This window comes from Aphis gossypii, chromosome 3 (genome assembly GCF_020184175.1).
Source record: "Aphis gossypii isolate Hap1 chromosome 3, ASM2018417v2, whole genome shotgun sequence".
Classification (NCBI taxonomy): domain Eukaryota; kingdom Metazoa; phylum Arthropoda; class Insecta; order Hemiptera; family Aphididae; genus Aphis; species Aphis gossypii.
In genome coordinates this window covers 11,234,318-11,250,583 of record NC_065532.1, presented here as the reverse complement: position 1 = coordinate 11,250,583, position 16,266 = coordinate 11,234,318, and the positions used below count along the sequence as shown (strand labels likewise).

Below are 16,266 nucleotides of genomic sequence, written 5' to 3'. Positions count from 1 at the left end.
AGGGACAATAAGCTGACGCATCGTGCTATAGCGACATTTTTGGGTAGTTGAAAGTGAGATGGATAATGTTGCAAGCCCATAGGGTTGTCGTGGAGAGTGTAGAGGTAGTTTCAATGAAAGTTGAATGAATGAGAGAGAAGTTAGTATGACCAACTCGGAAACTATAAGAAGTTATTATTTACTATTTTAAAGATTAATAGATGCTTACTCTAGGTTTTGCATACATATCTGATGATATATTTATATCTAATTTAGTATTACATAACAGATACATCAATAGATTTACAATTATTATATCATTATAATTTTTTTTTCAAATCATAATTATTATTTATGTACTCTCCGCACATACTACATAGGTAGTAAATTTGAACTTCATATGAATTTCATAAAAAAAAGTTATGGAAGTACTGATTTATTTACCTGGATATCAATAAATGTATAGGTACATAATAATATACTTGAGTTTTAAATATTAGGCTCAATTTAATAATTCTTAAGTGAACAGGTTGAACAAACGAGTGTGAACTCATCAAAAGATAAATCAAGTCGTGTGACAAACAAATTTTTCGGTAATCTTATTCCATATATTATAAGTATAATAAAATTCTGAAGTCTAGGTGAATTGGCCTAAAATAAACAAAGACTTAAATTGTATTTACTCATACTTGTATGGTTAACTGACAATGCTCATTCCAATCGGTTGTGTGAGTTTTTCAACAAATTTTGTTTGTATAAAACATTGATAGATCGGTACTTGAAACTATTGTGATGTGTCTACCAATACAAATTGTCTATTTTACAACGCTTGTAGGTGCTTATTAAAATATTTCGTAGTATTTCAACAGTACGTTTTTTATTAAAAAAAGTACTTAACTGTTTTTTTTTTTTTATTTGATCTTGTGTTTCAGTCCTTAATCGGATACCATGATAAATACCTGTACAAATGTACAAGTATGATGTAGTGAAATAACTTAACTATAACGCAAAATTATGCGTTCATAAAATAACCCCGGTGATTATTGTTCAATAAACGTGATGCGGTTGGTAAACATTTCATCAAACTATCAAAGGTTTAGTGTTTTATTAATAATAACATTTTACAAATAAACCACAATTTAGTTTATTCATCGCAAATAAGTTATCTTCCTCATATATGGTGAATAAATAAAAATATAACTTTATACGATTTGCTTAACAAAATTGAGAAATGATATTACCATGCTAGATATTATTTCTCAATTATATCAAAATAGTGAACATTATAATGACATGACTTTAGGAAAAAATATAATATGTATAATATTGTACATAATCATGGGTACAACGAAAGTAAATCAATAAGTCGAGTTAAAAAAAAAAAAAAAAAAAAAACTAAAGAACCCTGAAACACATAAGTTTTATAATACCTAATATTTATCCTATAAATATTATAGTCAACTTGTATATTAAACAAACTAGTAGACCACGATATATCATATCATTATATTTCTGCCAATCAGCTAACATTGTATTCAAATAAATAAATTTGAAAAATTATAAGTACGATAGAAAATTAAAATTATTATAAATTATAATCTATACTTATAGTAGGGAAGTAAGTACCAATATAATATGTACAGTTTATCAACATTTTGCAATGTTAATATAAAACAGTTTATTTTCACAATTATTTATTAAAATCTTAGAAATCCAATTATAAAAATAATTTATGCAAATATTTTAAAATTGAATACCTAATTAATTTTCATTAAGTTGTATTAAAACGGTTGTTTAAGTTTTAAGATTTAAGCAGAATGTGGGTGGATTAAAAGTACGTATATTATAATAATAGTTGTATTAGTTGGTGGGCGAGTACGAGAGATAAAAATCACGATGACACTCCCGGTACTTGATTTACGTATCTATAATATAACGAAGTATTTTTTTTCAAAAAAAAGCAATGAGTTATTTATTTTTAATAGACAATTTGGCTAGATTATTAATCAATAATTATTCGCTAATTATATTATTTTATTACACCTCGAATTAAAAATATTATCATTATCATCGAAAATCAGATTATCAGAAAAAATGATTGTCATTTATACTTTAAAGTATCATTTCTTTCATCACGTATTATTATTATTATTATATTATTACGTATTTGTTCATCTAAGTCACGCGGTATGGCTGATTAACGGACTGGCACTGCGTAGTATAATATCAATGCAGCTACTGCGAAGTTAACGAGAATTTCCGTTGTTCAGGATTTCAATACATGTAATATAGGTTGATATCGTTGTGAAAGCGGTGTATTCTACAAAATCGATTTCCGACGATCTTACGTTACGATTTTTGGTATGAACTGTAGCATTTGTAACGTAATGTCGTAGATTAAGTACATTTAAGGTCAAACACAATCGAACAAATATATAGTAACATTAGTAACAAACCATTCAAACACCGTCTTTATTATAATTATATTGTTACGGTAAACATCTATGTCCGTTGACTCTATATATATATATATATAGATAGATAGATAGATATCCTCTTGTGGCTTACTTCAACCACTCACCCTCACCCCGACTGAACTTAGCCCACGGTGGTTAATTAAATTCGATTTTGCTGTAGCCGTAGGTAGATAGGTACCGATGATGACCTCTGTAGCCATTACTGGTAAGGCGGTAACTGATTGTGAGTATGTACAAAGAATAAATATTGTATAATGCATATTATTTAGTGATAGGTACCACCTATAGTATAGGTCTTATACTAGTTCAATATTTGACAGGTATCATAGTATGACATTAAAAATGTATGGTTTGTGGTCTACAACCGATATGATTCGATAAATATCTAACCAATAAATTTATATGGGAATTTAAATAATGAGATTAATATAAAGTATTTAAATTATACATGACGTGTGACTTTATATTTTACAAAAAAACAGTTTATACTTATCGATATAATGAGTGTTCGCTATTAATATAATCACACTGTATGTGCACTATGTAAATAATACATAAATGTAAAGGGGAATTTTTTCAATGGAAAGTGTTGAAAGTCACTATAATAAATAGATAATTATATCAAAATTTGCAGTGAACATAGACAAACTCATCAATATTTGGTTATACGTTTTAGTTGATTGTCGATGTTCATAGTTTCTGTTTGGCAAAGGAATATAATATATAATAATATTTATGAAACTGTAATTGTAATGATAATAATATTATATAAATAAACAAACAATTTGAGCAAATTGAAATATCACCGTACACATATTACATCAAACATCAATCGAATCTGTAGAATTTAGGGCGCTACCTTAGTACACCTGCGATTTTCGTCCGTTTCGGCAAAACAAGAGGGAATTAAGGATAGTATGAAATACTTCCGGAAATCGATTTCACAACAATTATACAAAGTATTAAAATCGTTTTAAAATATGTTCTCAATATTTTTATTAGAAAAAATTAAAAAAAAAATTTATTATTAGACGTACAATATCTCTTCGGTGCCACACATCGTGTTCGGGCTAGCGTATATATATTATAGACGAAATCGAATGTGTGTTTAAGACTCGCGCGTACAAAGGATATTTTTATTGTTATTATTCTATTGTTTTTGTTGTTGTTAAAGCAAAATATAGAGGCGCCCTAGGAGACCAAACGATGTGTACTGTGCGATCATTTTTGGGCATCATAACCCCGCAATTTGGCCCGAAGCATCGTTTTTACGGCTCTCTGGTCTCTCTGTCGAACCGACGAATCACATTATATTACCACCGCTGGCACATGACATCGTGTATAACAATAATAACAACAAAATGGCAATAATAATAATATTACACGAGCTTATAGTGTATAATATAATAATATGTGCAGTTTTAATCGCTGTAAAATACCGTACGCAGACATTTTATCCGAATGAAACGCTATGATCCTCGAGGTTCGTCGAACGCCAAACATAATAACATATTAGGTATATAATAAAATAAATGTTGTGCGATTTACATGCGATCGTTGATGCTGTGCATTAGAGTTAAGTCGATTTCATCAATCGTATTAAACAATTAACTCACGTTAGCCTATTACGAATACAAAATGCGCGTATAAATACGTATAATTCACGAATTAAATTAATGTAATCCGCGATAATCATTGCATATAAAAGTGTAGTCAATATGTAACGTGAATTGACACTATACATAATGAGAACGAACATATAATAAAATGATATAAATATAAAATCCAATAGAATTAAAAGTTATTTAACACTGTTAAGCGCGATACTACAATAATCACATATATTATCATTTTCTGTTAATATGTCACAACTGCACATACTCTTATTGCAATTTTTTTGTAATAAACTATTTTAATGATATTATTTTATAGACTTATAGTATTAACAGCGTTAGCATATACGGCTTATACTTGGCTTTTATAAGTTGTGTGTTTTTAATTTTTATTAATAAAAACATATTTCTAATTTATGAATTTCAATATTTATATTAAAATATAATATATATTATATAAATATATATATATATATTTTAAATATTATCAGTCTTTTAAAATATACTGTACTAGCTCAAATTTTAAGGATTAAAAACCTACAAATTCTAGAGATAATAAAAACAAGTATATATAAGTACATATAACAAGTATATATATATATATATATATATATATATATATGATATATAGCCTGTATAAACATTTTTTAAATAATGACAAACAGAGATTCATTAATTTTTAATTATTTAAAATCAACATAATTATTATAAACGTTGTTTTAATTTAAAAAACCTTAAAAATGTATCTATAATACAGCGTTAAGACATTAAAAATATAATAGTAGTAAATAAAGCGTATCGCGTTTACCCTATACATAAAAATTATTATTATGAAAACTCAATAATAACAAAATAATATTATACAAAATTTCCCTCGTTACTATCGAATTCGGGACGAAAAAAATGACATTAGTAACGGATAATATATTATCTCTTGGGAGTATACAGAGTGATTATTTTAATGGTGAATACTCATTACATCAAAAAGTAACAACTGTTTTTTTTTTCTTAAAATATAAGGTCAAACATGTATAATTTTAATACTTTATATTAATCTCATTTACATTCCTATAATATACATTTATCGGTTAGATATTTATCGAATCATATTAGTTGTTCTTTATTTTTTTTAATTGTTTTGATTGATACTATACATTTTCAATTTAATATTTCAAAACAAAGCATTATTTTGAGAATTTAATTATATGTATATAATCCAAATTTTTAATTAGTAGATAATTGTCCACAAATATTGTATAAGTACTTAAAGTTGAGAATAGCGGATGAGTGGTTTAACGCAAGTCTGCTATATAGTTAACGGACACAAATGAACGATATTAATGGTTGAATTTGATAGTTTTAGGAGACTGAATGAGATTTAAAAATAAACAGTTGAATATATGTTAAAAATAAGAAGTGACAATTGGAGTATTATCAGTGGTAACAAATACCATCTCTAGTATTTCTTATGTATTTCTTCATTACTTTATTTATAGTTCATGAATCTTAATATTTAATTTATTTTTTAAGTGATTAGTGCATTAATGCTCATAGTAGTTTCCTCGATTTAGTACTTACTAATTATTATAAGCCTTTTATTTTCATTCAAAAAAATTATCAAATTGTCACTTCTTATTTTTAACAGAACCTTAGATTTTTTGGACTAACTATTTAAAAGTCATAGCAAAGAAGGACAGAGCAGTAGTCATTTTATTTTATTATATTATAGAATTATACCAGTTTTTGCAACCATCGAAAGCAGTGTTACCTATTTTCTAGTATTTAATTTAAAAAATCATGATTATGCAAAATAAAAATAGAACAAAACTTATCTTCAGTTGTTTTGGGAAAATTTTTCATTTAAGTAAATATGATAAAAAATACACTTCATGGAAACCTTTATTATTGAATTTTATGTTATAAAAATCATTTTTATTGAGCATATTTTTAATGTATAAATGAATAAATAAATGTTTATATTTACGTGTATAATATAGTTCAAGTCTCCAGTTTATTTAATTATCTAGAATACTCTTTAAATAAATGTGATAATTATGGCTACCACAACCGCAAAAAAAAAAAAATAACTAAATACATATAAACAGTGATTTTGTCTGTTCAACTCAAAATTTCTTAGGATTTCCAATAACCATTTCTGTAGAAAAAATATATTTGATGATCGATTATATAATTATTCTGAATAATTAAATAATCATTCATTATAATGCTCAAAACTCTAATATTAATAACTACAGTAGGTACCTATCAATTAAAATTCATGTAGATAGAATTGCATATAAATGGTGTTGGCACATTTAACAAATATTGTATCGAATCTTTTTAATACAAAATATTATAACTAAAACAAGACATATGGTTTAAGTGAAAACTTGTGTATAAGGTGTAAATTACGAGAAAAGCCTTTTAAATGGCATAGTTTATGAAACTTTGTAGACACGTTATGAATTCACGATAACATTAATAATCAATTAATAAAACTTTAACTGTGTCTACATTATATAATATTTATCAGATTTATTTCATATAATATACTCATAATATATATTATTATAAAATAAAACAAAATTATTAAGAAAAAATGTACGATTTAAAACAGTTCATTTTTTTTTTTAAGAATTTTTCAATTAACCCTAGTTATTTAGTATTTAAAACTTTAAAATTTGTTAGTATCTAAAAAAAAAAATTGACTTACTAAGCTTTTCTGAATATTAAGGCTAGAGTTTCCTCGAGTAGAATAATTTTTTACCTACATTCTATAATTTCCACATCGTAGATATAAATCAAACTATCCTCTCTACATTTGGCAAGAACTAATTCAATAGCAATACTTGCTTTAATAATAATTCTGATATCAAGACATATAATTTAGAATCATAAAAATAAATAAAATTGTATTTTGTGTAAAAAAACTGTAAAATTAAAATTAAGGATGAAAAATATACTGAGGTAAACTTTTTCTTAAAGATAAAAGAATGCTCTATAATTTAATTCAATAACAAAAAAATTCCACTGCGTTAGTAAAAAAAAAAAATACCTTGGTATAAAAGGTTAACTTGGTCAAAGCATCACTAAACAAAAACGAAAATAACTTACGCATCCGCATCTGCTTCACCTTATACTAAAATATAACACGAGTTCTCATAATAGATTACTTATATAATATAAAACAATCATTAGACCAGTATGGTCATATACACGTATGGTATTCAAATACGGGCTCTTACTAAACCCTATTTAAGCCTTACATTCAATCATTGTAAGAGTTATCACAGGTGCATGATACATAACAAATACATCCCTCTATAATGGCCTAAAATTAAAAACAGGAAACAAACTTTTAAAAGCCATTATAAAATATTTCATACTAAACCTTGTAATAAAAATATGTCCACTCTGATATTTCTACAAATTATTCACCGACGATTCATAAGACACAGGCCTAAAGACCTTTAAAAATAAAATATTAAAACAATTAATCTAAATTTTATATTGTTAAGTGCTATTGCTGAATGGTCCATATGCTTCATATCTATGTTTTAAATATTCTGTAATTCATACCATTATTTATTTATATAAAACAAATTTTTAATATATTTTAATAATAATGAAAAAAAATAAATCTTTTTAAAATTAAATGAAAATAGTATTTTGCCACTAGTTTAACTAAAATGTAGATATATAATAATATAGATTATTATTAAATAAATAAGAACGGCTCTAAATACTCAATTAATTGGTCATATTATGATTATACCGCATCTACATCATAAAATTAATATTATTCGTGATACCAATTCGTATTTGTAATTTAAAATCATGAACTTCAAAATTTTTGAATTTAAATCAAATAATTTGCCCTATGTATATGTGAATAACATTAATTGTACCTATCCATTACACACAATAGAAACGCATATTTTCATTTATTTTTTTAAATATATAATAATGTTGTATTATATTTTTTCATTATTTAATTTTTAGTACCTACCTAACAATGAATATAAAAAAAAATTTCATGAATGTGAAAACCATGAATTTCATTTTCTGGACAAAAATTTAATGAGATTATGAAGTGTATTCTAAATATTATTATATTAAAATAATAGATATTATTTTATAATGCATGAGAATTATTAAAATTATATAAAAAGAGAGAGAATGAAAAAGTTGTGAAATCGATACAAGTTCCATTATTATTTATTTAACAGCTTAAAATAAAAACAACAATAGATTATTATAATCATGAAAATAAGTATTCATTACCATTTAGTTTATAAATATTATACAAAATATAAAATACGTGATACCATTCCACGTAATGGTTAAAATGCAGGCGCATTAAACATGAACGGAAAACATGTAATGTATTCAATAATTATAGCTGTTCCTGAAGTTTAAGAAATTAATATTTATTTTTCGAATAATATGACGATTCCTAATGTTATGAATACAATTAAATTTTATAATTAAGTATTTTTAATACGTAATTGGGTTATGTGATCGCCGCAAAAACAATCCAAAAATATAATAATATAAGCTTCGATGGTTTTAGGTAAATTTTATTTTTTATTTAACAATTTGTCTTCAATACGCATAAACCGTAAACATATATTTCACAATAAGACATCGTGTAGTACTAAACTTTGATTAATGATGTCGAAATTCATGTTAACAATAATTAATTTTAACGACTCCGTGTATTATAGAAAGTTAATGATGATAACAACTATAAGTAATAGATTATCTTTATTGTAACATTGTGACAGTATTTGCTATTCGATATGAAATTATCTACATTTAAATATTATAATATAAAATTTAGACTACCTTTTTTTTTTGTATCTATCAAAAATTTGAATATTTCTATTCCATTTAAATTTAAATTATTCCAATTTTATAGCCATTAAGTGTAGCTGTACTTTTATTAGATTTAACTCTTTTTTTACAAAATTTTAGATTTTGTTAATAATACATTTACTAGATTAATTATAAGCTACCCCAGTTTTCACTGGCAACAATTTGAAATGAGTTGTTTGAGTTCATTAAAATATAATTATAACATTGTAAGTAAATTTTCATCTTATTTATTATTATTATTATTATTATTTTCTTTTTTTTTTTTAATAATATGTTAATTTTTTGATCAAGAATATTTTTATTAAAATTTTTGATAAATTTATGTTTTGTTATAAAATAAGATTGTTGTATCCTGTAACGAAGTTATAAAGTTATACATAATGATATATTTATTTTTGAGGCTTATTTATTAATTCATGATATAATTTCTATAATAAGTGATGTGAAGTATGGTTAGTTGATAATTGTATATAAATTAAATTATTTTGATTGATTCAAATTTATTAGTTATCAGCTAACATACATATTTTAAATATTAAAACAACTAACAATTTAAACTAAACCTTTATTATTTATTTTCGTCAATAATGCACATGCGTCATGTAACCATATTTATTATTCATGTTGCCATTGTTTAACCATCACCAAAAACAATATTGTTATATGTAAAACTGTTAAACATGATTAAACTATATGTTCTATTTAATTATTTAATTTTCTATTTTAAGGTTTATTGTAAGATATTTTGGTATTACAATATATATTCTGCATTTATGCGTCAGTTAATATTAATTGCTAAAATGATTTCATTATTATAAAAGAAAATGGTAAATTACACTCTTATAAATAATTGTTAAAGATTTAAATGTCAAAAGTAATAGTTAGGTATCAAATATATTCTACATTTGTACTAAATATTCTATGATTTAAATAAAATTCCACTGTTACAATACTAAACATTATTAGGTACCTTTAAATTATTAAATTATCAAAGGCAAGTGAATATATTAGGATTTTTTCGTTTCATAGTATGTTTAAAGGCAATGAAAAATAATGGCAAACATAAGATTTTAAAATACTTTTAAATACTATAATATATTATATATTCACTATAAATGGAAGTAAATAATAATTAGAGTGGAAATTGTTGAAAAATAGTTTTCTAACAAAATAGATATACCAAACATCAAAGTACTGTTTGACGGTAGGTAAATGAAAAATATGACTTTCGGTATTATATGATTACCTATATATTATATTATATAGAATATAGATATATACGTATGTATATTAAGTACTATAAGAGATATTTTACAATATTTTATTCCAATTTGTTTGTGTTACATAATATAGTATTTATAATACAATATAAATATTAATCCTGAATAAATAAAACATCAAATACCTAGGTACACTATATGTATTTACGGTAATTAATGTAAAAATTAAAATACTATTAAAGATTGTACTTTGCGTGAATACATGAATGTTTCCTCCAAATAAAATAAGTGTCTTAAAATCTTCAAACTTCACTTTAAAAAGCTGAAAAATAATAAATTAATGTATAAACAAACAACATTTTATAATATTATATTGTAGTATAAAAAAAAAAATGACATAATAAACTATTAATTTAGCGTAATATATATATGATCGTAAATTTATAACATTGATCACGTTCCGAGGATTTTTAGAACTTTTAATATAATTATTATTATTGGAACTCCCTATATATTTATGAAAAAAAACTACGATTTAGAACTTAAGAATCATGTAAGACGTTTTAATTATTTAAAATGGAACTACGATCAGTTATATTTATATAATATTATGTATATTATTGCATCATTAAATACAATGTATTAGGTATATTTCAATAATCTATCAATATAACATTTTTTAATTATTTAAATATTTATTCATTATTTTAATTGGTTTATCAAGAAAATAATTAACCATTGCAAAGGTTTATGTACCTAAATGGAAATAATTTTTAAAATACAGTTAATATATCTGATAACATAATATCAATCGAAAAATAATAGAAACCTTAGACATATTCGAGAAAATTTCTAGAAATTTCTAGAAATCTTAGTTTGGTCATACACGGTAAATCAGTACAATAATTGAGAAAATACCATAAATTTAAGTGCGTGTTTAAAAAGTTTATAAGTAATTCTTCGAATTAGCACCCAATTCTTGGAAAGCACTACGATATTATTGTGACATTGACTCTACTTCCGTACAATATTATCTGTTTAATATCATTATAAGACGCGTTATGCTTGATTGACTAATGCTTAGATATAAAATCATACAATAAATAATTATATAAATCAACAATTTGTGTCCATACAACGTACAAACAGCACGTGTTTATAATCAGTTCCAATTTTAATAGTTTCAATAATAAACAATCGACGCAGTAAACGTACAGGTAATTATGGCTACTATATAATACCATAAGCACACGTAAGTAGGTAATACTTAGATACTAAACAAAAAAGTCTGGGCTCAAGGCTTTAGTCCTCCCCATTAAAACATGCTTTCAAAAAAAAAAACCCATTAAGAAAGTCTATTCAATTACCAAAACTCACAAAGTATCATATTAAATATAATCGTCAAAAAAACATCAAATAAAATTAATCGTATAAAAACACTAAAAACTCTAAAAACCAAAACGTCAAATTTATTATCTACAATTCAAAAAGCCACTAGACTGCGGAATATCACCTCTTCAGCACGATAACACGAATCATCATTATCCGCAGATGTTAACAATCATTCAGTTCAACTGTAGAAAACATACCCATTCCAAAAAAAGACAAGCAATACTAATTGGAATAAATATAACTTTTCCGTACAAAAATGACATTATTGCTATCGGCAAGATTGTCAAACTAGTCAATATCATTTCCGCCTTCCGTATAAATAACCATACAATTATTACAATAAATGATTAGAAATTAAAATCTCATAAACTGCACAATACAAATAAAAATAAAATATATAAACTAACATTTATTCCAACACACAAACGCCGCCATAGCGAATAATTCAACTAACTTGACATAAGATCATAAATAATATCACATTTTAAGTTTTTGTCACCGAACAATCATTAGCTATATGAAGACCTATATAAGCTTCCGAATTCATTTCTAATTAATTAAAATGATACAGATTATAGAACATTTATATCTGATGATACACTTGTTATTTATTTAAAACGCAAAACCATATGGCATTTAAATGACAAGAAAAGACTGAAGAAAATATTATGAAAACACAGTCAGTAATAGAAGGAAATTATTCATGTAATATGTATAAAATTAAATGATATAGAATTATACAATATGGGTACTTAAGCACCTTTGACTCAGATTGCCTCAATATTGATTTTACAAATATAATTAACCACTAGGATCCAAACAACCCCCACGAGATACCTTTAACTGATTTATTTATTATCTCGACCTATCATGTTTTGAAAAATAAAATGAAACACATACTTGTATAATATAATATATAAATAAATTCATCATGCTAGAAAATGTATGTAGATGATTCAAAAACACAATCAAAATAATCCAGTTTAACATCAAAACATCTCATTTCATCCCAATACACAACTCAATTTAAATATCAGAATATTTAGCGCTATTAAGCCACGGAATTAGTTACCTAGGTAGAGCAATAATTGCATCATCGTAAACAAAAACTCACTCACAGCGCTCAAAAACGTATACAATGCTACAAAAACAAATCCATATTGAAGCAAATAAGGAAATGTAGTTAAAAACAAAAAGTAGGTACATCAAATGTATCTGGATATCTGGGCTCAAGTGGATATTAGCGGTGGTTAAATAGCTTAAAATATAACCAAAGAACACGCGTTACTATGGCGAATATCACATCATATGCTGACACAAAACACCTAATAAACCTAAACTTACATCAACTTTACCAAAAAAAAAAAAAAATGGAGTCTACTTGGTTACAACAAACTTAAAGAAATAAAATGAACCACCCTTCTTTGCAGGGAACACATCAAATCACTCCCACGAAGAATACAAATGATAATAAACAGACTTAAAATTGGACACACCCACCAAACACACAAGCACCTGATTGCTGGACAAGATCAACCTCTGTGTAACTCTTGCGTCACACCAGATTGATTTTATTTTTTTACCAGACCACTCAATAAATAAAAATAAAAAATTACCAAATATGTACATTGCGTTTGAAAGACGAATAAATTGATCATTCGTGACATATGTCCTTTTACTTTTTTTCCGTACTAAACAAACTCTTGTTGTGATAATTTTATGATATTCCGAGAATATGAAAATGTTCAGCGTTTTCGATCGACTTATGCACATAAAATCGTACGTAACGTATTAATTATATATTCGATTGGCCAACGCGCGTACCTCGTCATTGAAAATTTATCGATTTTATAACGCACAACGGCGCAAAATGAAAACGAATTCATACGACTATCGTGTTTTCCTACCACACTTTTGTTCGTTTACACAACATTACTAGTTGAAATATTTTTTTTCCTGGACGTAATGTATCGGAAACGCATTGAACCGCGCACCGTCGACGCTGCAGCTCGTTGATAAAAGGCCAATCCGACCGCCGGTTCACAGACTGCAGGCTAGGGCTTTATTTATTTATTTATTTATACGTTTGGCGTTTGTTGGATTTTAGTTTTCATTTCCATCCGATGTATTTCGACCTTTATTTTTAAACAACGCGACGCGCAAATGGTCTATTATCTAGTCGGTCGCTGGGTTCAAATATAAACTATTCTGCTAACGATACCTATAATATGATATTATATTATTTATATGCAGCCACCGTGATACACGTCAGCTCATTCAATTAACCATAGGTTCCCGATAGCGTGAGTTGGAAGGTTATTCCGATACCGATTTTGCATTGTTTATGTGACTCATGCGTCGAGTGTGTCTGTGTGTCTGTGTATGTGTGTTGTTAATAAATTATTAATTTTAAACGTTTTGTTTAAACTTTTCCAGTTCTTGAGCCGACTGCTGCACTCCTTCTCGCTGCCACCCGAAAGCCGTTAATACGTTACTAGATAAAACGACCTTCGACTATATGAAGCTATATTGTCATAAACTGTGTTCTCTCATACCATATATAAAACATTTAAAATACTTAATCATTTTTACACGCCCGAATTCAAAAAATGCTTCACCAAATAAATTACGTATCGTCACTAAAGTGAATCATTTTCCTGTCTTTAAGGTTTCTTTACTTGTTTTTTCAGATCGCAACCCTTTATAGTCTTACCGTTGAGGTTGGATGTCTCATATCTTATCTAATAGAGATAGACTCTTACATTCAATTTCTTTGAGTATCCAGTTGTATAGAAATAACTGATAACAAATTCAATAATAAACCGACCATATTTTCAGAATTTTACAGCCCTCCTATAGTATTAAAACCGTGTGATCGAAATTCAGTCATAAATTCAGGATTTGTATAATGAAATTAATAATAAATAATTGAGAAACGTTTCTGTATCATTTCATAACTTAGTATAGATCTATTCGAAAAATCATCACACCATGTAATGGTTACACAATCTATTAATTTCAATAGAAAATACATAACCTCTATCTTGAAATTAATTGCAAAAATTTTTAATTGAAAAACAAACAAATGAGAACAAAAAGTGTTCCAGACCGAAAACTATTAGTGTATTTAAAGTAAAAATAAATGTGGTTGAGTCCAACAACGAGTCCAATACAATATAATATGTTTATCGTTACTAATTTTAAAAACTAAAATTCAATCGTCCAAAATATCAATTGTTTTCAAATTATACCATTCAACTTATCAATAATAATAATTGCGAATAATGAAATTTCAAACACGTAATAAACTATAATTTATTGCCTTCATGAAAATTATTTTTTTTCATAGTATTAAGATAAATGTTTTGATTTACTTACAAACGTGAGTATATTTTTAAATTCTTTTTGCTTGGCAATACAGAATACAATCCTCTGGTTCTGAAAATTCAAGAATACATTTTTATATTATAATTATGAGAATTTACGTATAATATTTCATTATTTCTATTTATTTATAAAATATGGCAGTATACAGATATTACATATACCTTTGGTATCTGATTATATATATGTATACATATTTATCCACAATTTGATTATAATATTATTGTACACGAAACAGAAAAAATTGGATAGGATATGAGGTAATTGTGTTCAAGCTCTTGTCACTATTTTAGAAGTTATAAAAAGCTTTATTCATTTCAATATTATATTTATATTAATATGATGTGTTAGAAAAATATAAAGAAATAACAGAATTTTCAATATTTATTATATTGAATTTAGCACCGTTAAAAACTTGTAATCTCTAACACAATAAAATGGTATACTGAATTAAAATTACACAAATAATTTTTATCAAAATGTCCAGAAAATTACCTTATAGTGCATAAGGTAGTTTTAATATTTTCAACAACAAAACAATATTTATACATATTTGTATAATTATTATTTGGCTAAATATTTTTGAATAGTTCATACATTTTCACCGTTATTCTTCATTACTATATTATAAAATTTAGGTTACGACATCAGAACATTGTATTCTGATAGGACAAAACATAAATATGTATAATTTAATTTATGAGGTAAAAAACTAATGGTATAATAAAAGGCAGTGAGTGTATAAATAAAAGAAGATGAGTTAAAAGAATCAAAATCAGACACCGTTATAGATGGAAGTGTATAGTTAACAAGAAAAAAATGAAGTAGCAATAAATCACTTAAGAACAGGCAACGCACGGTGGCTGTATACCCTTTCTCTCGTAATGATATAAAAACTACCGATAAAATGTTTAACCGGCGAAGAAATTTGAGCTGCGTGATAGAATATAATACGTATACCGACAAAAACTGTTGTAAAATCGATTATAACGTAAAAATAAAACCTTAACAATAAATGAACATAATAAGTTACTCAACCCAATTGAATCTAATAAATATATCAATATACCATATTATATTATGCTCAACTTTATCCTTTAAAGTATCTAAAGTTCGATATGTGTTAAAATTATACAAACGATAGAAAATAATATACAAATAGGTTGGTAAAATTTATTGAATGATTAATTAATACTATTGATATGACCATTTTAAAAATAACCTAAATCATATTTTTGAAAACAGAGATCCACTAATAATATATCTGTTAAATAATACAATATTTTATAATGTTTAAAACCACTTCACCGATTTTACCAATAT

At 25.6% G+C, this 16,266-nt stretch overlaps 2 protein-coding genes across 3 annotated transcripts in view; one reads left to right on the top strand and one right to left on the bottom strand.

Annotated features, from left to right (window-relative positions):
• LOC114120595 (ras-like protein rasC) overlaps nt 1-16,266 on the top strand; it is a 154,413-nt gene that overhangs the window by 71,403 nt on the left and 66,744 nt on the right. The window lies entirely within an intron of this gene.
• Nucleotides 10,255-16,266, bottom strand: part of LOC114120594 (lipase member H-like) — a 41,088-nt gene continuing 35,076 nt past the window's right edge. The window contains exons 7-8 of the mRNA XM_027982548.2: nt 14,938-14,997; nt 10,255-10,489 (exon numbers count right to left, since the gene is read on the bottom strand). Coding sequence (XP_027838349.2) covers nt 10,477-10,489; nt 14,938-14,997 — 73 coding nt within the window. The 3' untranslated portion in view covers nt 10,255-10,476. The remainder of the gene's footprint in view (nt 10,490-14,937; nt 14,998-16,266) is intronic.